At 45.1% G+C, this 27,159-nt stretch overlaps 2 protein-coding genes across 7 annotated transcripts in view; one reads left to right on the forward strand and one right to left on the reverse strand.

Moving 5' to 3' along the window:
- znrf3 (zinc and ring finger 3) overlaps nt 1–19,319 on the forward strand; it is an 83,753-nt gene extending 64,434 nt beyond the window's left edge. The window contains exons 1-9 of one of the 6 annotated variants that reach the window (XM_035379981.1): nt 5,236–5,835; nt 6,388–6,569; nt 7,130–7,204; nt 9,188–9,319; nt 11,041–11,151; nt 11,994–12,161; nt 14,260–14,362; nt 15,324–17,072; nt 17,781–19,319. In XM_035379981.1, the coding sequence (XP_035235872.1) occupies nt 6,471–6,569; nt 7,130–7,204; nt 9,188–9,319; nt 11,041–11,151; nt 11,994–12,161; nt 14,260–14,362; nt 15,324–17,072; nt 17,781–17,836 (2,493 nt within the window). In that variant the 5' untranslated portion in view covers nt 5,236–5,835; nt 6,388–6,470 and the 3' untranslated portion in view covers nt 17,837–19,319. Of the gene's footprint in view, nt 1–5,235; nt 5,836–5,867; nt 6,570–7,129; nt 7,205–9,187; nt 9,320–11,040; nt 11,152–11,993; nt 12,162–14,259; nt 14,363–15,323; nt 17,073–17,780 lie in introns of those variants that run through there. The other 5 variants (XM_035379982.1, XM_035379983.1, XM_035379979.1 and 2 more) reach the window with 5 other exon arrangements.
- Nucleotides 19,320–21,165: 1,846 nt separating this feature from the next.
- Nucleotides 21,166–26,931, reverse strand: coq5 (coenzyme Q5, methyltransferase). The gene is made up of 7 exons (XM_035435772.1): nt 26,689–26,931; nt 25,596–25,745; nt 24,407–24,628; nt 23,982–24,088; nt 23,385–23,473; nt 22,579–22,690; nt 21,166–22,322 (listed from the first exon to the last, which is right to left on the reverse strand). The coding sequence occupies exons 1-7, from the start codon at nt 26,888–26,890 to the stop codon at nt 22,221–22,223; spliced, it is 984 nt and encodes a 327-aa protein (XP_035291663.1). The 5' UTR covers nt 26,891–26,931; the 3' UTR covers nt 21,166–22,220.
- Nucleotides 26,932–27,159: the final 228 nt, after the last annotated feature.

The raw sequence follows: 27,159 nt of genomic DNA on the forward strand, positions 1-27,159 counted from the left end.
GTGAAAAGAATGTGGAGCACAGAAGCTGGGTTAGGCAACCCCCCCCCCCCCCCATCCCCCCCTTGCCCCACACGCACACACACCTCCCCTGTTGTCTGTGCAGGTGTAACACTGCTCGGATTAAAAAGCGCGCACACACACACACACACACACACACAGGGAGAGTGGGGCAGGCATTAAAAAGAAGCTCAGTAATATTAGCAGGTTTGTGGTCTTGATGGGATTTGTGAAGATGAGGTGGGGTTTCTTTAGCAGAGGTCACAGAGTGCATCATGTAATACACGTGCGTGTGTGTGTGCGCGTGTGAGCGCGTAGGGGTGTGTGTGTGTGTGTGTGCGCCCATGTGTAGGGGGTGGGTGCTTTTGAGGGGGTGAAAATCGGGTACTCAATCTTTCGGCTCCAGGCCTTTGATGTAGCAAAGCCAGCGAGCAGCCAGTGGAAAAGCCAGGATCTAGTTTTCATTACTCTGAGGTAACCCTGTCGGATGGGCGGTCCTCCAGCTGTCCTCCTAAACAACTAACGTGTCCCCGGCACACACAATCTGTCCTGAATGTCACCCGGAACACCTTACACCACTGCCAGCATTTTCCGTCAGGGCCCTATTCCCGGGCGCGCATTTTTAGCAGTGTAACTTTATAACTTGTTAGAAAACTTTACGAAACGTTACGAAATAACTTGCATTTGGGTATAATTTAGCTTGTGTCTGTAAATCGTTGTTGTTTACTGCTTTAAAAAAAAATGTTTTTTAATGTTTTTTTTTGTATTTTATTCTATACTATTTGGATGGCATGTATGTAACTTGGTGGGGTGTGCGCCATACCTAATACAGCACCAAGAGTTTGGAACTTTTCAGGGCTGTGGGAAGCTCATTTATATTTCCGAAATGCATCTTCTATCATTTCACATGCAAACCCCACACAATATTGTTTTATTACTAGGAATGGGTACCGTTGCCATATTTTAGACAGTTTTGCTGTTTGCATTTTGAATGAGTTTAATGTTAGCTATCTGGCTAATGCTACCTGCTGTCACTGACTTCGTCGACCGAGTATTAGTGAAGTTAGTAACTTTAGTCAAGGCGGCGCTGAAATTAAGCACCAAACGTGGAACTGTGGCCATAGTGCTACCGGATTTGGGTGCCCGTTATTTGAGTATTATTTCAGTAGTACCTATAAACCCACATTAGATGATGTGTGTTAAATATTTCCATTGTAATAAAGCATGAGTCTTACAAACGCCTGTGCAGTGGGACCTCAGAATGGCCTTGATCTACAGTAGGGATCAGTGTGGAACCGAACTGAGAAAATGTGTGTATCGGGTCCTGTTAAGTGTCTGTCCTTTGTGGCGTTTTTAAAGTACATGTTTGAGTGTATAAGCTCAAGCTTTGGCAACAGGCTAACAAGCTTTGAGTTTAGTCTTTTTTTTTTTGTTTTTTTTTTTTTTTGCCCCAAGCTCTGTCATTGCATCAGCTTTTGATCAGAGTTTTGATCTTTTTTGGGGAGGCTTCAGTGGAAATAAGCTGTGTGGAATTTGTTTTTATTCACCCCTTAGGTCTGCAGGCTTGCGGAATGAATTACAACTTTGAGAACCATGCCGGTGTTCTTCTTGTTTTTCCACTCTTTCTCCTGATTGGCCCTCAGAGTCGTCACTCTTATCCCGTTGCCGAGCTGATAGGCTATATCCAGCACCCGTATGGAAGCTTAAGGGGCAGGGTTGTTCCCATCTGGGACTGGGATGTGTTTTCCTCAGTAAGCATAGCAAGCAAGACCCAGTATTCCTATGTGGCTGAAAGCTAGATGGATGAATGTGATCGAAATTGACAATTAAAAAAAGATTATTGTTATTATTATTATTATTAGCAAATCTGGCAGGTGTCCTAATTGAAGTCTGCAGTGCATTAGTTGGTGTCAGGCCTTTCTTAAAGACAGGGGACCATTTTCATAAGCCTGTTTGAAAATTTCCTAACGATAACGACCTCTCTTCCACTCACGTGTTTGATATTCTGTTTCGGCTGAGGTACAGCACAAGCACAGCACTGGCAAAGTGCAATGCAAACTTTGCACTTGGACTCTATGGAAAACCAGAGGCCTACTCAAAATGTGGAGGCACGAGGCAATTAAGTGAATCCCGAATTACATCATGTGTTGTTTATATATGTTTTAATTTTTTTTTGGGGGGGGGGGTGGAGGGATAAAACCATTCCTGTCACAAATGAACAAAGTTTGAACTTAACACAAGCAAGATATGTTGAGCTTCTTGCTTTCACGTAGGAGTGGGTTGGGTTTAAAAGAGTTGGGGTGGGGGTGGTGGGGGTGGTGGTGGGGGGGGTGGGATGGGGGGGTTGTGATTTGTGGCCGGGAGCTTGCCTGCAGGTGCATTTTTGCTGTCGCAAGGCAAGTCGCTGCATTGCAGCGCATGCCTGAAATGCGGATTCCTTCTTTCTTTTTGAAGGCTGTTTTACCCAGAGCTATTAATTATTAACTGGGATTGCAAACATCAAAGAGGCAGACTCAGACAAAACTAAATGGGCTACAAGCCTAGCATAATGTAACAAGCGGAGAGATATGGGAGAGCCAGTTCTCTCTGCTTATTTTTGATCAAGAACTATATCATATTAGACATTGCAAACATTTGAACTGTGATTCAAAAAAAATTTGAGGCTACTGATTGATCTCGGAAATATAGGGCTACATAAAAGCCAAAAGGGTTTAGTAGAATTATTTATCTATATTTTTCTTAATTTTTTTGGCTTTGCCTTCTTTCTGGACAGACTGAACAGGGCACTTTTGCGAATCTGTCATTTGGCAGTGTCACATTAGTCATTGATCTGCTGCAATGTTATTTTAGGCGATTTTAAGAGAAATTGCCACCACGTACGAAAGTGAGGTCCATCGTCTCAAATAAACAGGCAGTTGTCAAAGGCCTTGGTTCATTCCGCAAGAGCGTTTGTTTGCCATCAGGAAAGTCGCTATGTGTCATTCTGGAATTTGCTCGTCATAACAGATGGGAACGGTGTCTCTCAAATTCATTCATTTCTGATTATTACACACACCATGTGTTCTGCTAAAGTCAACAAGATCATCACGTCAATTCAAAGTGTTTGGATTTGAATCAGGAGACGTAGAGCTCCACATCCACTACAAATACATTTCATTACATTTATTTGGCAGACGCTTTTATCCGACGCGACGTTCAGTAAGTGCATACCGAAGGTCATTCCCTTGACTGGTGCAAGGACACATGGATATTGTACAGTAACCCCAAGCATTTGTAATTATCTTGGAAATGCACTAAATTGGCTGTGTTCGACCTCACAATTTTCATGAAGACTTCTGCAAATATTTGCCTATGAGGAGATGGTGTTACAGTGCTGTTGTGGCTGGGCCTCAAGGATTTCTATGATATTTTTAGATTTTCTATCTAAAAATATTATTTCTTTGTAAAACAATATTATTTCTGCATTAGGAAAAAAAACTCCTCTATCATCACTTGGAGGTAGGAAATATGACCTTTCTTTGATTTGAATTCCCATTCTCGTTCTTGTGCATCTGCTTAAATATGCCCAGTGGAACTGTTCATATTCCAAGTGTTTTTTCCCCCTAACAGCAGTTTAAAATATCAGGAACTGAATTTGTTCTTGCAATGTTCAGCTGATACTTGGCATTCAAATGCATGCTGTAGCCTACCTTCATTAATGAGAAACATTACATTTGCAGGAAATCCTAACAAGGCTGTAGGCTAGAGCATATGTAAAAAAATAATAATAATAATAAAGAAAAAGTGTTTAGATAGCTGGAACAAAATGTCAAAATATTTGCATTTAAGAGAACCCATCCTGTTAATGAGCTTAAAATATTACTGAAATCGTGAGCATATAGAATAACCACAGGGTTTCTCAAAGGAGTACAATTATAAAATGTATTTTGGATGTCAAGAGTGGGTGGAGTCAGACAGTAGGCCTATAAAGTTATTTTCCTTTAAAAGTGTCATCTGATTAGATTCTTGACTGGATTTAAAAATATTGGCCACACTTTGAAGTCTAGACTTCAGAGACATGGCATACAGAAGAACGTACGGTTTGTGGGTCTGATATGGTTGATGAATCAACGGTCATTATGAAATGAAAGATATGAAATGAGGGGAAATTGCTTTTAATTTTATTTCAAATCCGATAATTCACTGTATGTTAAATATTTCAGAGTTCAAGAGGAGTGTTTGAATTTGTGAGATTTCTTCTTGCCATGCCAGATTCACTGGACTCCTAATTGTAGCATAGCGGCCGTAATAAACAGCTGATCGGACACCTTGCATTATCCAAGCGATTTAATTTATGTGAAACGGGGGGAGCGGTCATTATAATAAATGTAAATTTCTAAGGCTATAATGGAATTCAAAAGTGTGACGTATTAGGTTTTGTACAAATAAGTACATTTACATTACCGCGTTTGTCCCAAAAGTCCACGTAATTTTTTGCCACGTTGTTTTCCGACGCGTCATCTAGTAAACGGCGTTCTGAAGTGTCGGAATGGCCTTTTTTCCTCATGAGTGGAACTTATCCGAGGCGCCGTAACGAAACGTGACCAATGGAAATGATTGATTCGATATGCGTCCTGACAGCGAGCGAGGTCCATTGTGACGCGTAAGTCCTCCCGCGAGCCAATGCACAGAGATACGCGGGAGCTGCCCCCCCTCTCTTCCGCCGTTTAACTGGCAGCTCATTTAAACCTGTCCGTACAGTCGCGGGGGAAAAAAAGGGTTCCTACGCACAAATTGCTTCCTCTCCGAACCCTGTAATAACACAAATCTTGGCCTCTGTGCTGTGTTTTCAGACCACAGGCTTCCTTTTGCCAATATTGAGGTGGGAGTAGATGGAAGATGGCCAGCAGGCTAATAAATGGGAATCTGCATCAAACATGGCGCAAACTATTTGTTTTATCCCATCTTTTTTTCTGTCTTTCCCTGGTGGAGCGATTGTGGATTTATTTCCCCCCCCTCCTCCTCCTCCTCCATTTCCCAACCTGTTTGTGAGAGACTTGTACTGAGAGTTGTGTATCAGTTTCACAGAGCCAGCTTCAGGTCGTTTAAGTGCAGGCCCTGCGTTTTCTTCAGCCACACCCATACGCGGGATATATAGGCCTACGCTCACGCTATATTAAAGTTAAGTACAGCCTAAAGCTGTAGTCTCCTATGCAATCCAAATTCAAGTCATTTCCTGTGAGGTTGCCGTGTATCCAAATACTTTTTTTGGTTGTTGGACCAAGAAAAAAAGAAATGAAACTTGCATATGATAATTAGGCATTGCTTGCAATCATTACCTGGCGTTAAAAAGGCCTCATAAGCCCTCATTATTTCCAGAATAAACTTTTCTGTCTTCCTGTAATGGAAACGTGGATATAAAAGGGGTAAAGCCCAGAGAGGTGCATGCTGGGATTTTTTTCAGTGACGCTATCAGGGTGCTGGTGTACACAACTGCAGAACTATGAACCTTTTTGTATCGCGGTGCAGATTAAATAGCAGCGTAGCGCGCGGGTGTTTCTCTACCATGTCAGGAAAGCGTCCTTGATCGGGCCTGCTCAATTTCTCATGAGCACGTTAGCATGATGCAGAGCCATTGCATTGGCCCCTTTGATCTTGCTTTTTAAAATAACAATTGGTGGGATGAGACCAGGAAGCCCAGTAATTCCAGAATGAACTTGATCCAGACCGCCTATCGCACGCTTCCAAAAAAGCAATATGGCCGACGGAGGGGAAGAAAACAGCTGAGTGCGGGTTTATAAGCTGTCGACACGGAAGCCGGGTGCTCTGAGGCACTGTATAAAATATATTACTCACTTGGTAAAACTCATTTGGCTTTCATTTGTAGATATTTTTGTTCTGCTGATTCTAGCATTTTCTGTCTGTAGTTTAAAGTAGAAACCAAGCGATCAAAACTATGCCATTGTGTATTTTTTTTCCTTCATGAACTGAATGATCCTTGTAGTGTTTTGGCGAAGATAAAGGTTTCACGCTTCAAACGTATTTTCATTTGTATGTTTTCTAACAGACTAGCATCCTTATTAGTATCAAGGGAATGGGTACATAACAGACGCCGATGTAGTCTACTTTTGAAGTAAAATTTGACAGTAAGATTTCATTTGATAAAATTCACGAATGGCCCTAGGCTTGACACGCGTAATGAGTTTATTGTTCAACCATTGCATGAAGTGCCTTCTTTAAAATTGTTTTGCAATATGTCATTAAATGTAATGGACCAATGCGTTACTTTATGTGCTGTTGACCAGAATGTCTTTCTTCAAGCGTGAAGTGATGTTAACAGATTTGAAGGAACCTGCTGCGACATAGTTGGGGTTTTCCTGAAAGTGATGTTTTATACGGTTGTTTACTTAGCAGGGACTATATTAAACCTGCGCCAAAGTTCCTCTGGTTGAAAGAATCGGGCGGTTGACCACTCTGAAGTTTTTGTCTGTGATATGAGAAGGCCCTCTAGTGGGAAAGGAGTGAAGTGGCAGACTTCTGGAGAGGGATCACGCTGTACTGTGCTAATGATTACACAACCGCACTCAGAACCTGTAAGCATTCAAAAAATCAGCAAGATTAATTTAATAATTCGTTTGCTACTCATTTTTAAATGGACTGCTGTGCTGGTTTATCAGTGCAGTGAGTTTTAGGCTTTTGCGACAAACAGTTTGGGCTGATAGTGTTTACTTTACATTAAATGCAACTCAGTGAGAACTTATTTGACACCTTAAGTATTTTTTTTTTTTTAAACATAATGCAAGCGTCTTGGATGACAAAAACATGTTACAGTGAAGATATTTTCCAAAATGTTATGCTGTGTTTACTGAATGTCCCTTGTAGTGTAGGTTCCAGCACAGTAAATATATGGTTCTTGAGGTTATGACCAGAGACGCACGCCCCCTACAGGGGACATAAATGAATTACAGGCACTTAGGAGTGCAGACTGAAGGGTATTCCATGTATTGTGTTTGACAGAGATGTGCATTTAAAAAATGTGAATTATGTTTGACCTGTTTGTTTTCTGTCTTTATGTTCCAAATTTGAATTGAATAATCGGCCTGCTAGCTGGTCAATAGTTTACCGGGTCTCTAAACTCAACTCTTTCTTCCAGGCTAAGAGAGCGGTTCAGAGGGGTGCAACTGCGGTCATCTTCGACGTGTCCGAAAACCCGGATGCCATCGATCAGGTCAGTGCGCTTTCCGATTCGGTTCTTATTTTCAGTGACAGCAGATCCAGGCTTTCTCAAGTCTCCTAAAAATGGCCGAGGCATCCACAGTGTCTGGTGCTTACCCGCCCCGGGACAAGTTTTTTTTTTGTGGAAGTGGAATAGTGTTTTTGCTTTATCGCGTCCAACTTAGCAGCATTGCTGCGGTTCGAGAGAAAATCTGTATTCACGGCGGTTCCCTTTGAATTTCCTCCCGCTGTACTAAATCTGTCTCCCTGCGGAACAGAACGCGAAAGGGGGGGGAAGCTTTTCCTCCGCTAACACGCGAGACGGTATTTTAGAGACAAAACGGCGGACCTAAAACAACATCTTCCGTTTCTGCAGATTTGGGTCTCTCGGGCCTTGTGGGCAAGAACCGGTCCAATCAAGGTCTGCATTTTGGCTGTGGTTCCGCTACAGGAATGAATAACAAGACCCGAAAAAAAAAAAAAAAAAAAAAAATCTCCTCGTGAAACCGTTGCTAAATCTCCCTGACAACTTAATAGATGTTGTAGAGCGGGGAGCTGTGTGCGTCGGTAATCACCAGCTCGCTCCGTGAGTGGGCCGACACCCTTTGAGCGTTCGTATTCTGACGAGCCCTCTGCAGCTTCTGTCAAACAAACGGGGGTTAGCTTTTTTTTTTTTTTTAAATCGCGGAGCTTTGTCGCGAGCAGGCCGCATTCTTTTTGGGGTGTTTCTACACCTAGAGCAGCGCCAGGCCCAGACTTGTGGAGTCCTCCCTCCCTCCCTCCCCCTCCCTCTCCCTCCTTCCCTCCCCAGCCCTAAATCGTAAAGCTAGTTGAGAAGATGAAACGCTGCTGCAAAAAAAAGCCACATGAAAGGGGCTCGTTTTACCGCCCTCAGATACTCCCTTTCCGAAAAAACCTTCGACCCGCGTCGTGCGTTCCTCTGAAACGTCTGCGGGGACTCGATCCAAAGGGGCTTCTCAGGGCATCTCATGATCTACAGAACGAGCGAGAACAAGGGTGCGGTGAAGGGAAGGGGGGGGGGGGGGGGGGGTGGAAAAGAAGGGGTATTTAAAATTACTGGGCAAGAACAAAAAATATGCAGATAATGGAAGATGCTGTATCTATTCTAAACAGCTCCTCAGCCTAAAATGGAGGGATCTTGTTGTTCCCACAGGCTCGTGGGAGTAACAGGCTGGGTGTGCTGCTTGCACTGGTGCTCAAGCAGGATTATCCTCAGTATGGCTGTAATGCCTTTCATGCACAGCACAGGTTTTGCCCTTAACACAAAACTATGAAAATATATTCACAATATATTCACAATATATGTGAATATGAAAAATTATTGCCACTGTGTCAGATATTGCTGTATTTGAAATTCACTGCTGTGAAACATTTATCTGTATATTTTCAATATGCTTAATACATTTTTTGCAATATATTTCAGTAAGAGAAAGTCAGTTTTACAGAAGTTGGAGACCTCGGTAAAGAAAAAAAAAAAGAAAAAAATCAAACTCTAGTGTATTTCTGTTGGGAACGTGACGTTAAAAAAAGAAACAGAAGTATGCATTTCGCTGGCATTTCCCGTGGTTTTGTCAAATTACAGACTCCGGCAGCAGACTCCAAAGAGAGACGGGACGAGGGGAGAGGTTGACTGCGTCCAAATTCAGAACATGCAATTCGTTTCCCCCCCCCCCCTCTCTGTCCCTCTCTCTCTCTCCCCCCCTCTCCCACTCTCTCTCTTGCTCTCTTTCTCTCTCTCTCTCATGCTCCAAACCTGGGGGTAATTTCCAAGCCTTCGGGTTTTTTTCGTTTCCCATGACCCTCTGCGGTTGGCGCGGGCCCTTGTCCGTCCGTCCGCGGGCGGTATCGACCCGGGCGGATTTCTGCGCGCGCGGAGCACTGTGTGACGTTGGAGGGAGGAGAGCGGGGGGGAGAGCGGAGCGAGCGGGAGAACGGGCCTTCCAATGCGTTTGTTTCTCTCTTCTCCCCCCCCCAGCTGAACCAGGTCGCGGAGGACCCCCTGAAGAGGCCGGTGGTGTATGTGAAGGGCGGGGACGCCATGAGGCTGATGAACATCGTCAACAAGCAGAAGGTCGCCCGGGCCAGGATACAGCACAAGCCGCCAAGGGTAAGAGTTCACCGAAAACCTGAAGGGAGGGATGTGTGCGTGCATGCGTGCGCGTGTGTGCGTGTGCATGTGCGTGATCATGTTCGTGCATGTATATGTGTGTGTGTGTGTTTCTGTGCCTGCTTATATTTTTGTAAATCTCTCTCTCCCTCTCTCTCTGTCTCTATCACTCTGTGTGTGTGTGTGTGTGTGTGTGTGTATGTGTGTGTGTTGACTTGTTCTTTCTTACATAAATACATTTTGCATTTCACATACATGCATTCCCTGTAAATGCTTCTCCATTGTTATACAGGAAAGACATAAACAGGCCCTACGTAAATAAATAGCCCCAATAAGAACATGAATAATTCAGAGCTATTCATTTTGTTTTTATAATTTTTTGCTGTTTGTTTTATGAACTTTATATACATCATTAGACTTTATCCATTTCCCACGGCTGCCAGGCTGCAGGCCTGTCTCTTCCTGGTGAGATGAGCCTTTTCCAGCGCAGTGGAGGCAGATTTACTATCAGAGCTCACTCCCGAGTCATCACTTTAGAGCCAGATATGCCCTGCAGCACAGGCTAAGCACCGTGCCCCCCCCCCCCCCCATCACAGAATACGCCCAAAATGACTTCCATCTAGTACAACATGAATAAAATCACAATTACTTTACAGAACTAAGTAATATTGAAGAAAACGGTTTTGAGCCTAGCTGTCTCGCCGCTGCGCAGAACTGGTTCAGCTGTCAACCCCTCTGTCGTTCAAAGGGGTAACTTTCATTTAACCTTTTAAAGTGTAAAATCGCAAATGTGTGATCACAATGCTCTTTGCTGAACGCTCTAATCCTGATGTAAGTCACCGCAGAGTTCTAGAACACTTTGACTTAGAATTTTGAGAACGTTACAAAAAACCCACTCTTCTAAGGGCTAATTCTGATCAGCCTTGAAAAATTCTCTACGTGGACTGAATTGTTGAGGGAAAGAATGCAAGGAAGTTTAACAACAAAGAAGACTTCATTGCAGGCATTTAATGCAGTGATTGAAATTTTAGCGCCGGGGCGGGGGGCGGGGAGGGGTGTTTGGGTCGAGGGTTCAAACCTGCAACCTCTCCTTAGCTACATCACCGATCCTGTATGTACCAGAAATCCCACAGCTCATCGCAGAAGAAACCACTCTGCAGACACCAGCGCCAAAACAAACATTTGCTCTGAATTGCAATGTTTCTGACGGTCTGTCACAGCTTGTTCAATTCGGGATTGATTTCCCTGCGAAGCTAGCGGCTATGGCGGGATAAGAGCTGCCACATGGCTAGCGTCTAATCGTTATTATTGAGGGAAAAGGCATCTCTTCTACTGACAGCACTCTGCTGAAAACGCCCGTCTTAATTAGACGATGACACTCACAGCAGGCTTCAGTTCATGGTCGCTAGAATACCGGGACTATTTTAAGCATTTTAAAAAAACATTTTGAAGAATTACATATATTTTTTTGGTATAGTGCCCCATTAGCTGGCTTTACCTCTGTTCAATGCGATTATTCAGGGTCCAGTTTAGATCATATCGCTACCATGCAGAAGAATTGACTACTAAGCTGTTGCCCAGACGATGGGGCATTTTTTCTGTTTATTGCCTTAAGCTGTATGTGTGTACTTCTTTAAGTCTTTCTGGATAAGTGCTTAAAGTGTGATGTTAACTAACGCCCCCTTTGTGTGTTCGATTGCTGTGTCCCCCTCTCCCAACAGCAGCCCACGGAGTACTTTGACATGGGCATCTTCCTGGCCTTCTTCGTGGTGGTCTCCCTCGTCTGCCTCGTCCTGCTCATCAAGATCAAGCTGAAGCAGCGGCGGAGCCAGGTGCGTCTCCTTCTCTCGCCTGAGGGGCGCTGTTTCCACGGGAAACGGGCCGTCCCAAAAACATCAAGCCGGGTCCTGGAGAAGTGCGCCAGGGTCCAGGCTTTCGGCTCCAGGGGCCAAAGTAGCGCGAAACGATCGCGTAGCTCCGCTGGTTTCTCTTCGGGTTCACGAGTCTCCGGGTAGCGACGTCATAAGTACGCGGCACGCGGTTGGTTAAACGTTGACCGGTGCCCTAGGTTGATTGGTGGGAACAGCTCAGTTGGCTGATGTCACATACAGATGCAGAGGATGTCCGTGGCTTACAAAACCAGGAAGTGAACTGGGTTAGTAATGCACTATGGGGGGTAAATTGCAGGGTTTTGTCAGCAGATAATATGAACAGTTTTCAGTTCTCTAGGTGTTCAAGATGTAGAATTTTCAAGTCACGTGACCTAGCAGTGCATTGTGATGTCATCCATTAATGCTGCCGCATGCAGCTCTTTGCAGTGAAGTGCTCCAGCTTCCTAAGTGCTCTGTTAGAGCTCCACTTCAGTAAGGCCTGCCTGCACGTGCTGCCATTCATTCCACGGAAGACCTCTTAAGAGGGAACTTCCTGAGTGTAAACAGTGCCTGCTGTGCAGGCGAGCGTGTGTGTGTGGGATGTGTATGTACTGTGTGTGGGTGGGTGAGTGAGTGTGTGTGTGTGTGGGATGTGTATGTACTGTGTGTGTGGGTGCGTGTGTGTGTAGGTGTGTGTGCAGTATGTGTGTGTGTGCTGGCGTGTATGTCTGTGTGTGCGCGTGTGCGTATGCGTGTGAATGTGCGTTAACATAACTCCTGTGCGTTTCCTCCCGGTCCCTCAGAGCTCCATGAACAGGATGGCGATCCAGGCGCTGGAGAAGATGGAGACGCGCAAGTTCAAGGCCAAGAGCAAGGGCCACCGCGAGAGCAGCTGCGCCGCCTCCGACTCGCTGAGCTGCAGCTCCTCCTCCGACTGCGCCATCTGCCTGGAGAAGTACATCGACGGGGAGGTGAGCGCCGCCCCGCCCGTCCTCTACGCTCCCGGGGTCCTCCCTGTCCTCCCTGCCGCTCTGCCTCTCTACCTGCCCGTCCTCTACGCTCCCGGGGTCCTCCCTGTCCTCTCTGCCGCTCTGCCTCTCTACCTGCCCGTCCTCTACGCTCCCGGGGTCCTCCCTGTCTTCATCGGGTACACACACACACACACACACACACACGGGTATATAGAGGTCGCATGCACTTCAGACTTTATAGCTCTTGCGTCTGTTTATGCCGGTAGATATTTGCAGAAGCCATTCGGTTTGAGTGCCCTGTTAAAGGCTCCAGTGGGATTTGAGCCTGCAAACCTTCTGTGACCTCCAGCAGCCGGTAGTAAAGCACCGTGCAGTGTATCACGTTAATACAGGTCTCTGTGTCAGACCTCCTTTGATATTACTTGGGGATTTGAATGGCGTTTTACTGACGAAGGCTCTGCCATATCCCACACGGTCTCAGGAGCTGCCGGAGGTCCCAGCTTCCATTTTGTGTGACGCCTTCTGGTGGACAACCGATGGTGCTTCAGGGACACAATTCTTTTTTTCTTTTTCTTTTACTGTAATATGTTGGCATTTTTTTTGGGGGGGGGGGGTGGGTCTCGCTCGCCCGCCCAACCTTACGAGACGTCTCGGGATTTGCTCTTCGTCATGTCTAATCAGGTTTTTCCCGATGTGTGATCCCCAACTAGGGGTCATGGGGTCAATGGTTAGAAATATTAATATATTTCTATAAAAACATTTCAAGTGCATATATTTGAAATTTATATTAGCGTGCATTTACCTATATGTGTGTGTCTGTCTACATACATTTATTCATTTACTTTTAAAATATTTTTATTTATTTATTTGTTTTTGAAGGGAAAAAGTACCTACCCTTATGCCTTTGTGACTGTAGCCTGGGCATACATTTATTTGAAAAGTATTTATAAAACAATGTATTTTTGCCCATGTCTGGCTTTGGTGTTACCCCCCTGGCCACACCATACTTCTGTTTCTTCCCCATCTGAACTCCAACCACTGACCGGCCTGCGTGGTGCTTTGAAGTGCCTAGCTGCACTCCTGCAGCTCTGCTGCCACCTGCAGGACGCCGGCGGAAGCGCACCGCATTCCCCGCATTTGGTGTTTTCACACACTGCTGCTTGAGCTGTGTAATTCCGACTGCACCGCAGAGCTGAGCGCCTTAGCCGCAAGTCCACGGTCCTGACAGGTCCTGTTAAGCCCTACATGTTTCAGGACTTTATTTATGGGGCAGCGCAACATTTACTTTTCTTCAGGGCAGGACGAGGAGTCTAAAAATTCTGTGTAATGAGCGGAGACGGGACGGAACGGAGAGAACTTTTGGAACGCGATGCGAGAAATGCCTGAGATTTGAAAAGCCTGCACTGGAAGTCCCCCTGGCTTTTATAGAGAAAACAAGCCGCGCGCACTGACAAATTCACTCATTCAAACGGACAGTTCTAAACACACTGACCGCACAGCACTTTCAGACTTTTCCCTCAAGACTACCAGTATTAACTGGATACTTGACCCCATTTATTCTAGACTGGCCTGTTAAAGAATACTACATTCATATTTGCTGAATAGCATCAAAATTTGTGTGTGTTTGTAGAGATGTAACTAGATGTAAATGTCTGCTATATCCCCCCCCACCCCACATGCACACACACACACACACACACACACGTGCACATGCTCGCGCACATGCACACGCACACACACACACACACACACACACACACACACACACACACACTTACACACACACACTCCGAGCCCCATACCCAGAATCATGTGTAATCCCCTGGAGTTTGTACCCGTAGAGGAGAAAGTTTTGTCCTTGCCTTTGCGAATGGGACAATTACAACCTGCTTCACTGTCCTCCTCCTCCTCCACACAGCGAGGGCTGGAGGAGAACAATTCTCAGTAAAAGTCTGCTGCTCTTCTCACGGCGTGCTCTGTCGGACAGGCGTCTGCACGCTGACTTCCCCACCCTTGACCCCTGACCCCCGCCCCCCAGCCTGGAGTTTCAGGGATGTGACCGTCGCCCTCTCTCTCTCTCTCTCTCTCTCTCTCTCAGGAGCTGAGGGTCATCCCGTGTGCCCACCGGTTCCATAAGAAGTGTGTGGATCCCTGGCTGCTCCAGCACCACACCTGCCCCCACTGCAGACACAACATCATCGGTGAGCCCCCCGCATGTGTGCTGCAAATGAGCAGGCTTGTACGTAGTTCGCGAATTGGACATTCCAAATTTGGGTGGGATTGGAGATGCCAAATTTTGTATTTAAAACTTTAAAAAAACTACAGTACCCAAGAACTGCTGTGTCTGCTGTGCATTTCAGCATTTCAGTGACTAATTTACATAATTAATTTATGAAGAGTGACACGCACCTTGTTTCCAGGGCTTAAACTACCTGAAATCAAATCAAAAGGCACTGCTGCCCTCCAGGACTGGAGTTTGATTTCCGCGTTTCAGACAGGCGGCTCCTGCTGCATGCAGTCCCCGCGTTTGAAACCGAACGTCAGGGGAAAATGTTTCGTTTGAAGTACCAATCGAGCGCCAGGAACTGGCTCCTGGAAGCCTCGCGAACGATTGATGTGTTCAGCCGTGCACTTCTAATCTGGGCTTTGATTCGGTTGCTTTATGTGAGGAAGAAGCAGCGATTGAACTGTCCCTCTTTGCACTGCCTCTGCAAAATCGTTTGAGAGAGAGGATCTCGCTGGGTTCTTGACAAGTCAATTTAAAAGTGGTCTGTAGTGCTGAACAGTACAGCCTTATAGCGGGATCCGACGCAGAGCTTCTCGCATCTTCATTTGGAGCAGCCTCTCCTGTTTCAAAGCCCTGCTGTAGTAGGGAGAGGATCAGCGCAAAGCCTTCGAAACTGCTCTGTTTGTTTAATTATATGCTGTATTACAGGACGTTCAGTTCTCCGTTTTAATTCATTCTTCATTGTGTTACATCACAGTCGCTTAGCAGAAGCTCCTATTTAGAGTGACTTACAAACGAGGAGAACAGCAGTGTTAGCCCATAGTCAATTAGTGTTACAATGCATAGTGTTGCAATCAAAAGTAAATTTTAAGCAAAATTCTGTATGGTTAACGTCCTTATTTTTCACTCTCTTCCCCCCTCCACCTCCCCCACAGAGCAAAAGAAGGGGAACCCCGGTCCCGTCTGCATGGACCCGGGGAACCCGGTCCACAGCCGGCAGCAGCGGGTGGTCCTGCCCGTCCACTACCCGGGACGGGTGCACCGGGCGGGGCCGGTGACGGCGTACCCCACCCGCACCAGCATGGACCCCCACGGCAACCCCATCACCGTGCTGACGGTGGACCAGCACCCCGAGCCGGGCCTCTACCCGCCGCAGTCCTCGGCCTTCATCCGCGGCTACCCGCCCATCCACCTGGACCACGCCCTCAACCCCGCCCACCACTGCGGCCTGGAGCACCGCGGCCCCGCCTACCCCCAGCCCCACGGCTTCAAGCGGCCCAAGTTCCACGGGGGGCGGAGCTTCTCCCGGGCCGCCTGCTTCTCCCAGTACGAGACCATGTACCAGCACTACTACTTCCAGGGCCTGACCTTCCCACAGGCTCCCGAGGGCCAGCCGGGGGCCGGGCCCCACAAGGGCCACCACGGCGGGCGGACTTTCCAGCAGGGCCTGCTGTACCCGGCCGTGGTGCACATGGCGCCCGCCTCCTCGTCCCGCCTGGGCGAGGCGGGCAGCGCGTCCGGGTTCAGCTGTTACCACGGACACCGGTCGGTGTGCAGCGGCTACCTGGCGGACTGCCCCGGCAGCGACAGCAGCAGCAGCAGCAGCTCGGGCCAGTGCCACTGCTCGTCCAGCGACTCCATGCTGGACTGCACCGAGGTCAGCAACCAGGGCGTCTACGGCAGCTGCTCCACCTTCCGCAGCTCGCTGAGCAGCGACTACGACCCCTACGTCTACCGCAGCCGCAGCCCCTGCCGGGGGTCCGGCGGCGAGGGGGCGGGGGCGGGGTCCGGCTGCCCCCCCGCCCCAGGCCCCGGCCCCGGCCCCGGCCCCGCCCCCTCGGCGGACGACCTGCCCCCCTCGGGGGCGCCCGCCCCCGGCCAGGACTGCCTCCAGGCATCGGGGGACCAGCTGTCCGGCTGCGGCCTGGAGCCCGGGTGCAGCGGCTGCCCTTCGCTGGAAGCCAGGGAAACCAGCACCACTACCTCACCCGGGCCCCTAGAGGGCGCCGGAGCGGACCTCCGGAGCCGGGGCAGGGCGCAGGAGGAGGGGGCAGCGGCGGCCGCAGCCGACCAGCAGGGGGCAGCGTCCTACAGCTGCTGCTTCGAGGTCCCGCCCGCCTCCTCGGAGGGCGTGGCCCAGGGGCAGGATTTGGGCGGGGCCTCCTTCCTGGCGGGACGTCGCTGCGCGCGGGGGGCGGAGGCACGGTCGCCGGGCTCGCGGAACTCGTACGGCGCGGGCGCGGACCACACGGCCTGCCCCCCGGAGGCGGCGGGGGGCTACGACGCCCTGCCCTGCTGCTTCTACAAGGAGCTGCGCGTGCGCAGGGGGAGCGGGGCGCGCTACCCGGAGGACTGCGCAGTCAACGTGCAGTACGCGCAGACGGACGCCGCCGAGCCGCAGGGCCGCTGCGAGCTCGGCCAGCGCATACCCATAATCCCCGAGGACACGGACTGCGAGATGGGCCTGGGCCCCGGGCCTGGCCCGCAGGTCAGCCTGCTGCCGGCGGGGGGCGCCGGAGACGAGGGGGGGCGGACTGGGGAGAGGGAGGAGCCCCGAGAGCTGCGCTTCCCCCCGGGGCAGTTCAGAGGTCAAACGTTTCTGCACGAGGAGGAGGAGGTGCACGCGCTCTTCCACGCCCAGTGCCCCAGTTTCCACGAAGCACAGGGAAACGGCAAAGCTGCAGGTGAGGGTTTGAGCCGGAATGTCCCCACGTGAGGTCTTGCTGAAACAAAATGGTGTCCGCCGGTCTATCGTCAAATGGGAATGCTTTAGGCACTGGTAAAATGTGACAGACACTCCTGCAGATCCTGAGAATTTTCACTAAAATGCAGTGCTAACGGTGTGATTGTATGATCATGTGAAAGATGTGAATATAGGTAAAAATGGATATTTATTTTAATACTGGCCTATAATATGCAGGAATTCGACCGGCTTCTGACAGGTTGAAATATTTAAAAGAATTAGTTGATCCATGTCTAATCTGTAGTGCCACTCCTTACCTTAACCTACCAGCCTGACAGAAGTTATCTTTGAGCGTTGAGTTTCCACTGAAATTCTCCTGAAATTCTCATGTGCAAATGCTGCTGTTGGGGGTGGGGGGCGGGGGCAGAATTGCACCACAGACCCTATTTGGGTCTAAAAGCATAGCAGCCCAGGAAGAAAAGTGTGTTCATGCACACACATTTGCTTGTTCAACTTCACGCTCCCAGTCCTCCTCAACCCCCAACCAGATAGCTTTTGATGACATCATCCCCTTTGGTGTGAGGTTTTATTGCCACCACAGTTATTCACACAGTTATTTCTTAAGTTATAGAACAGCCTTGTTCCAGGTTTCTGTCATGCTAATAAATACCCAGCTGGCATTGCTCTAAAGCGTATCTCTGTCTTGCAGGGTCAGGACCATTGCAACCTATGGAGAAAGACTGTGTAGCAAAGCCCAGCTTGTGATCTTCTCATGTTCGGATATACGGGAATTGCTGATTTTTTTTTTTGTTGTTGTTTATTTTAATATTATTAAGACTCCAATTTGAGCAAGACTTTTGAGGGTGTTTTTATAATATATTCTTACTTATTAAAAAAAAGGATGCATGTGTGTACATGCATATGTATGTGTGTATGGAATATTAAGCTTCAACAAACAGAAAAAAGTGGTCATTTGGAGAGCTACCAAAACACATTTTTCATTTTACAACCACCCAACTCCCCGCCCCCCTCTCTGTGACCGCCATTGATCTTGCCAACCGGAGAACCAACTTTACCTGTTCTCTTCTTTTCGGCCGGATCTAGCCCACACCTGACTCTGCTCTGTGGGTGGTCTCTACCTGGCCACACCCCTCCCCCCTCCCCCCCACCCCCCCCACTCTCAGGACAAATCTGCTTTTTAAGATGGTGGCTCTCTTGTGTTCTCAGCACTCTGGGAGTTGAGCTATTTGGGTTGAAGTGAGGTTTGAGTGAACTTGGCTCATTTACAAGTTTAGACCATCCTCTTTGCATGGAAAAGCTTCTCCTTCAACCCGCAATACCTCCTCTTATTAACGTATGTACTTACACAGTCAATTCAACAGCCCCTAACCACTTCTTGTGTACGGTGCACTTGTTCTCACATAAGCAGTTTCTCGAAGGCAATTTTACACTCTTGTGTGTCAGGAAAAGGCCAAAGTAAAGTTCGTCGGGAGAGATCTGAATTCAACCTAATCTCCCCCAACAGTGTGTTTTGGAGTGAAAAGAAACAAAATAATGCTCCGATTTTGTACTCTCACAAATCTGATGTTGTCAATATGCCTTTTGTTTGTTTTACAGACGGTTTTATACTGTTTCTATGAAATGTTTCCATACTGCTAAGAGTCTACAGTTTTAAAATAACCCTATTTATATGTGGACAATAACCCAGAGGTGTATATCATGAACATGAGAATCTAATCTGCCTTTACATAGAGATCTATACCCCGGATGGCATTTTTGGGGTACTTGAGTCACTATTTAATTTTTTTTTATCATTTGTAGCACTTAAAAAGGATTGTATAAAAAGAAAACTCGGTGTACAAAAATTAATATTTTTTAATTTTCTAAATATAATTATCCATCATTACCATTTTACAATGTTTAAAAGGCTAGAAATCAATCTGTATATTTCTGTATCTGTATAACAGCACATTTCATTTATGGAAATATGTTCTCTGAATATTTATTTACTAATATATTTATCTCTAAGCCATGTCTTATGTTCAGAGTGTATGAATGTTTGAGGTTTTTTTTTTTTTTTTTTTTTTTTTCAGAAATCACTAACATGAGACTTTGTAAATACATGGTAATTGCACACAAAGATTAAATATACTCTGACCAAAAACTGATTTAAAAATTTTAGTACCATACAGTTTTGTAACAAAGTGTACAAAGTTCTGTAAAAAATATACAGTTTTATTCAAGTATATCAAAAGTGTGGTGTGTTTTTTGTCTACGTCTTTCTACATCTTTGACATGTTCACCTAACATACGTGAATTTTACAAGTAAAGACATTATTTCTGATGCACTGTATAAATTTAATTAGTGATGGTGAGAAGGTTGGCACAATCGGTAAATTTGTTCTCAAGTCATGTACAAGTCCCCCTTGTGTGGTTGGGGGCTCCATCCCCATTTGGTGGGTTGAACAAGCAATGCTGGGGCCCTTTTTAATCTGGAAAGTGCTTCTTGCTAAATGCTGAGGACTTCACCCACATTCCAGATTACCTGAGCATTTGGTAGATCTTATGTTGAAAAAGTAAAAAACTATAGGAAAATGAAATGATAATCTATCCATTTGGAATTTAAAAATGTCATGTAGATATAACATTCACAGTGAAATAAATTATAGAAACATGTTTTAAGAAATTTAGGATGCAAAATGTTTTTCAATGAAAAATGGCAAAAAAATAAAATTACATTTTTTAAAATTCAAATGGATAGATAATCGTGTTGATATAACATCCACAGGGAAATAAATTAATAGAAACATGTTTTATGAAATTTATGATGAAAAATATGTTTCAATGGAAAACTGAAAAATACATAAGACTATAGTCTTATGCCATAAAAGTGAAAAAGCACAATAAAATAAAATTACATTTTTTAAAAATTAAAATGAATAATCGTGTTGATATGACATTCACAGATAAATTAATAGAAACATGCTTTATGAAATTTATGATGAAAAATGTTTCAATGAAAAACTGAAAAATACATGACTATAGTCTTATACCATAAAAGTAAAAAGCACAATAGAATACAATTACATTTTTTTATTCAAATGTATAGATAATCATGTTGATATATGATCCACAAGGAAATAAATGAATAGAAACATGCTTTATGAAATTTGATGAAAAATATGTTTCAATGGAAAACTGAAAAATACATAAGACTATAGTCTTATGCCATAAAAGTAAAAAGCACAATACAATAAAATTACATTTTTTAAAAATTAAAATGAATAATCGTGTTGATATGACATCCACAGAGAAATAAATTAATAGAAACATGCTTTATGAAATCTATGATGAAAAATATTTTTCAATGGAAAACTGAAAAATACATAAGACTATAGTCTTATGCCATAAAAGTAAAAAGCACAATAAAATAAAATTACATTTTTTTATTCAAATGGATAGATAATCATGTTGATATATGATCCACAGGGAAATAAATGAATAGAAACATGCTTTATGAAATTTATGATGAAAAATGTCTTTCCATGGAAAACGGCAAAATACAAAAGACCATAGTCTTATGACCCAGATGTGAAAACGCAAACAATTTAAACTTTTTTTATGAGGATAGATAGAAAACCTTTTAATGTTACAACCAGTGAAATTAATAGAAATTGAAGAAATTTATGATAAAAAATTTCTTTCAGAGTAAACGTGAATATAGACAAAAACATTTTAAATGTCGTTTTTTTAATGCAGATAGAATGGTTAATTTAACACCCATGGTGAAATAAGCAAACTGGTTTGAGGAATTTTATCATGAAACGTCTTTGTGGAAAAGTACAAAATACATAATCCAATAGTCTTCATGTCCAAAATGTGAATAGTCTTAAAAAATTTTTTTTTTTTAAGATATAAAATATAAAATCAATTAACAACCCTGATGGGGAAGAAAGTGAATACAACTGTTTCAAGAAATGTATGATGAAAAATATTTTTCTGTGCAAAACAACAAAATACAAAAAGATTTTATAAATGTAATTTTTTTATTCAGATGGATAGGTAGTAAATGAAAGCGAGTCACATTTTAAGAATATAATTATCTTTTATTGAAAAGCAGGTGAGCAGAAGGACTTGACAACGTGGCCTTTCATTTTCATGACTGTGAGCCCCCCAGTACTGACCGCAGAGCACTACGCTCCTTTCCATGTTGCCCAAAAACCTCCATCTGGAATCTGCATTATCGGTTCCTGCAGAAGCCTCTGAATTCAAGTGCGGCATTCAGCAGCCACTTGCACTAGATCAGTGGTAACCAATCCAGTTCCGAGAGATCTGCCATCCTGTTGGCTTTCATTTCAACCCTAATTTTGCACACCAGGGTCTACTAATTAGCAGCTCAACAAGATCTTGAGCTGTTGAATGTGATGTACATTGTTGGTATTGGAATAAAAGCCTACAGGATGGAAGATCTCAAGGAACACGGTTGGTTACCACTGCACTAGATTAATATAAATCAACAAATACTTTTTTTGGTATTTATTTTTGTCCTCCAGTGTATTTCGTACACACAAAAAAAGATTCTCAATAACCTCCATCATGACTCCAGTCCTGATGGGCCAGTGTGTTTTTATGCCAACCAATTATTCTGGTTTCATTTCTGAATGTATAGTCTGTCAAAACCAGTGCTGGTTCATGCTCACGTGAGACTACAGCGATACATTTCCGTCAGGGATGAATGTTCACTCTGTGGCTTTATCTTATAACTTTATGTAACAGCATCAGCTGAAATGTTATACAGTAAAGAGAAGGAGCTCTAGCGAGCTCCCAAAACACACCAGACCTGTCTGTGCAGCCCTGACCTTTCAGAACAACAGTTAAATATTTTTATTGAGCACCAAAATCCCACACGTTACTACAGAATGAAAGCGCATGCTCCCGGCTGAACTTCGTAGCTGCCGCACTTTTCTTCTTCGTGGGCCACCACAGGTTCCCCAGGAAATTCTACTCTGTCACACGATTGGTGGGTTGGCGCTCCTCCCCTCTGAGGGTGGAGACAGTCTGTTTGCAGGCTACAGGTAGGCCTTGTCAGCTGATCCTCATTCTGCCAACGGATTGGAGGAAAGGGGGTGGGGGTTTGTGGGGGCACCGTTCAGAGTTTGAAGCCAGAGTGGATGGCCACCACTCCACCAGTCAGGTTAAAGTACTGGACCCGGAAGAATCCAGCGTCCTCAATCATTCCTTTGAATGTTTCCTGAAAAGGCAAATAAAGAATCAGTACAGGATCAAGATATATTAAAATTTACTCGTGTGAATTAAAATGTACTCATATAACCATAAAATGCTTGAGGACATGTTTAGGATACTTCTAAATCCAAGGGCCCTAAACACAACTTAAACACTTACATTTTTTACAGGCAATATTTTTGGGGGCCTATCCTAAATATATTGGCTTGATTTAATTCAGGTAAAGAGGAGAATAGGAAGTGTTGGTTTCCCTCTGTTTTTACCTGGTCCGGAAAGCGCCGGATGCTCTCCACTAGGTACTGGTAGGACTTCCAGTCTCCCGCGATGACCTCGCCGAGCACCGGGATCACCTGGAAGCTGTAGGCATCGTAGAGACTGGGGGAGGGGGGGGAAGAGCGTTACTGCCACAGCCTGAACCAGCAGTATGGATCTCTACTGTGTAATGTAATGTAATGTAATGTATTGCTGCACCACTCAAATGCATCCCGAGCACAAAGTTCCTGCAGGTCATACAATGTCAGACCAGTGATTTGATGTTGCACTTCATCACACTTCACCCCTCATTAAATAAAACAATTAAAAATAATCACCACTGTAAATGATACAGTGCACCATTTACTCAATAGAAACTAAGCTAATTGTGATATCCACTTTCATCATTAGAAAGCAAATTTATGTTTTAGTTTAATAAATTTGTGTTGGCCATACATAGAATTTCTCCAAAAAGATTTTTCAATGACAAATATGGACCAATGGAAACCCCGATTCAATTCCATTTATTTTGTATAGCTTGCATAGCTTTTCACATAGAACACTTTACAGAAAGAAACTTTACACAAAGACACTTTACAGAAAATCAGACCCACAAAAAAAGCAGGTGGGGTAAAAACTGCCCGATGGGAAAAAAACACTAAAGAGACCGTGATGTCAAATTACGACACAGAACTTTTTGTGGTTTGCTTCACAAATGCTATGGTAAATGGCAGGTTAATTATGTTGATTCCTCCACCACAGAAAGGTTAATTATGTTAATTATTCCACCACAGAAATGAAATCTCCTGCGTCTCACCTGGACAGCAGGGGGTTCGAAACTCTGCTGAACTCCAGACACATGAACCTGCCGCCCGGTTTGAGGACCCTATGGGCCTCCTGCAGAGCCTGAAACACACACACACACACACACACGCACGCACACGCGCACACACGCACACGCACACGCACACACACACGCAGACGCGCACGCACGCACGCACGCACGCACACACAGACAGACAGACAGACAGACAGACACACACACACACACACAGACACACACAGACACACACACACACGCACAGAGTCAGGATACTCAGGATCTTTATCTAAAAAAAAAAAAAAAAACTCCCTCCCTCTGGGGGTTTGAGGGGAGACTCCCCCCCTTTCACTGTCCACTGCTTTGAAATAATAAAATCAAAAGGGATGATATAAAAGCAGTCTATATTTTTAACATGAGATAAAACTATGCCAATCTATGAAACGTCATTGAACAGTCACAGACTGATGTTTAAACTAAAGGTCAGCGATTAGCTGGGTGTCTAAAAAGCTAGATAACAGATTGCGGTGATACTGGACACATTCACAGGACAGGGATGAGGAATTTTAACAAGGAGGGGAGGGGGGGGCATACCTGTTCGATGTGAGTGACGTTGCGGATCCCGAAAGCTATGGTGTACACGTCAAATAGGTCATCATCAAAAGGCAGTTCCTCTGCGTCGCCCACCACCCAGGACAGATCTGCCACGGACACACCAGACCTCAGTATAATACTTCAGTATTTACATGCAATTCCTGCAGATTACCTACAATTCAAAAAGAAACATCTATTTTCAACAATATTAAGAATAAACATTTTCTTTCATATGATTGCAGATGGCACAGGTACAGCATCAGCACCACAGCCAATCAGCATCAAGGACGTACAGCTTAAGGACAGACTCTGTGCTGTGCTGTAGTATCTGTGCTGTGGTACCTGTTCTGTACCTGTGCAGTGAAACCTGTGCTATGTTACCTTAGCTGTGGTGTGGTACCAGTGCTGTGAAACCTGTGCTGTACCTGTGCCGTAGCCCAGCTCCTCCGCTTTCTGTTTCCCCACTTTCAGCATCTCCTTGTTGATGTCGCACACCACCGCCCTCGACTCCCCCTGTCCCGGCTCAGCGGACGCGTAGCTGTCGGTGATCTGCTGCCAGGAGAGCGTCTGATTGGACCGCGCCGCGTGCCGGTCCTGCCGGCCACGCTGGGAGCGCACGTAGTCCAGGAAACGGAAGGAGATGTCACCTGGGGAGACGGAGACGGCCCGGATTCGTTTACTGACTCACTGATGCACGAGATTCCACAGACAGTGCTGACACACAAAGGAGACTCGCTGACAAAGGCCCGATGCCTACAGACTACACAGCAGCAGAGAGAACACGAGCAGACAGACAGTAACTGACATCTCTCGCACAAACACAGAGCCGAGCACCAAACCGGAAATAAAACATCGACACAGACAGAGCAGACAGGACCACACAGGAGGTGTACTCAGAGAGTCTCAGCGTCAACACGCAGAAGACAACGCAAGGACAAGACAGGAAATAAGCTGGCCACGGATATAAAGTGGCAAAACTGGACTGAAACTGGACACAGATTACCGCAGATAAACAAATCAAAGTGCTCTGGGGAAGTAAACAGGCTATTAATTCACGAACAAAAGGAGATATTAACTCCTTGTGACACTGCCCGAATCTAACGTCTGCCAGGCTGGCAAACGCAGCTTTCTGTTGGCATGTAATGGAGTCGCGCCTGCCAACTCTTTAACATTCAAATTGAGTTGGACGCTTTAGTCCAACACACCACATTTTCAATTTAGCATCGAGAACTCAATGATTTAGCACTTCAAAAAAAACACACACACACAGACATAAACAATACAGCTTGTAGCTAATGTTGCACAAGAGTGCCACCGTTGACAACTACATCCCATAATTCACACTCTGTAGCTACACATTTCAACATGATCCAAGGTTTCATTACAAGCTGTTGTGGGCATTTGTCATTTTTTAATATTGAGTGATGCACAGAGCAGGAACACCTTAACTCTTTCCTTTCCTCTAGGACACCTCAGTGAATTTACACAATAAACACAAAGTTTGTATGCACATAATATTAAATCTGAGTTCAGGTGTTGATTACTGAGAGAGCAGTTAGTCTCTCTGTGTTAGGCATTGCAAAGGGCAGTGAATGGAAAATGCTAGTAGCATACCTGTACCCCCAGCAGTGTCCAGCAAGCAAGCTCCCGGCTGGGGGTTCATGATGTGCAAAAGGGAGTCCTTCCATAGTCGGTGGATCCCCAAGCTCATGGCGTCGTTCATTACGTCATATTTCTGAGCCACGCTCTCGAAAACTTTATACACTGAGAGATATGAAGGGGCAGTTCAGCTTCAACAACTCCCGCACACACAATCCCCAAGACAGACGAGTTTAAATTGGAGGCTACAGAGATGTGTCGTTAAAAGACAAATGAAAGGCAAACTCATCATTATTAATCGTCCACAACTTCAAACGCACATTAGTAATATGTGCGCTAGCTACCATTCTGTAGCTCCATTAACGGCACACCAGTGGTCTGTAAATTAAGTTACCTAATGGGTATTCAGGAAGTGTTTTCTATTTTTTAACACTTCAAAGTCACGTAAATTAGTTATCATCTCTTTGAATCAATGATATATCTGAGTACACCACACCCATGGTTCTGTGACTGGCTAACGGAAACAACTCTGATGTGGTTGCACAAATATTGTTTACCAACAATGTTTTCCCATGTATTTAGGATACTGGCTTAAGGGCAGTGTTCTATGTGATCTGTGTGATGTCATCAACGTGCACGTCTATAACTGCCGGACAGCAGTTATCTAAAATAAATTCGGTATCAAAAGGTGGACACACCCCTTCACATGCTGCCTGTTTTGCCAGCAATGCTAATTCATGTAGCATTTAGTGAACTCTTCTACAACACCCCGAACCTTACAGTTAACACCAGTATTACAATGATGGGGACATGATCAACAATCTGTGGACCCTGAAGATATGATCTAACGTTACACGAGCTCATCACACAAAATACAGTTTTCTATCCACGCATAATAACGCGCTATCAAGCATCTGTGGGCGTTAAAGACAATGACAAACACAGTCAAATCAGGGCTAGACTCCAGCCTATTGTTTAAAATGAAAATTACACAATTATTGAAAGTTATGTACCTAGCGGGCAATATTAATGTTGCATGGCTGGCTGGCTGGCCGATGACCTAGCCAGCCGACTAGCACGTTTGGTTGCTAGCTAATCATTACATTACCTCTCTCCGCTTTCTGTCCTTCGGGAACTGTCTCGAACCCAAAATGCGTACTTTTGTCCTCGGAACCATCGCTATAGGCACGCGGGACTGAAATTGCACAACTTGGACTCGACACAACAATTCGGCTTCTCAGTCTTGCATGAAGTAAACGACAAGGACCGCACAATAACGTGCTAACAACTACCCTGAAGGGGGCCGCCATCTTGCTGTGGCCTCACGTTACTTAATGACGTGACGTTTAACTGCGTCATTTCTCTGCGACTGTATAAACTGTCCTGGTGCCATTTTGTAGTTCTATTTTATCAATGGGATGCAGAAATAATCAGACACAGGTGAATTAAATTCAATTCGCTAATGCTTTGTAGGCATGAGTTTACATAAACAACATCAGTCATTTAATTAATACAGTGGAATACAATAAATAAATAAATACATAAACAAATAAATAACAAGTTGAATTATTATTATTAT

The sequence above is a fragment of the Anguilla anguilla genome, chromosome 10 (assembly GCF_013347855.1).
Source record: "Anguilla anguilla isolate fAngAng1 chromosome 10, fAngAng1.pri, whole genome shotgun sequence".
Classification (NCBI taxonomy): domain Eukaryota; kingdom Metazoa; phylum Chordata; class Actinopteri; order Anguilliformes; family Anguillidae; genus Anguilla; species Anguilla anguilla.

Excerpts from the sequence above, each read along its gene's own strand:
- coq5 (XM_035435772.1), bottom strand. The coding sequence starts at position 26,890 with ATGGCGGCCCCCTTCAGGGTAGTTGTTAGCACGTTATTGTGCGGTCCT. Across the intron at positions 23,474-23,981 it reads ACGTCACTCACATCGAACAG|GCTCTGCAGGAGGCCCATAG; the intron begins GTATGCCCCCCC and ends TGTGTGTTTCAG. Across the intron at positions 22,323-22,578 it reads TCCGGCGCTTTCCGGACCAG|GAAACATTCAAAGGAATGAT; the intron begins GTAAAAACAGAG and ends TTGCCTTTTCAG.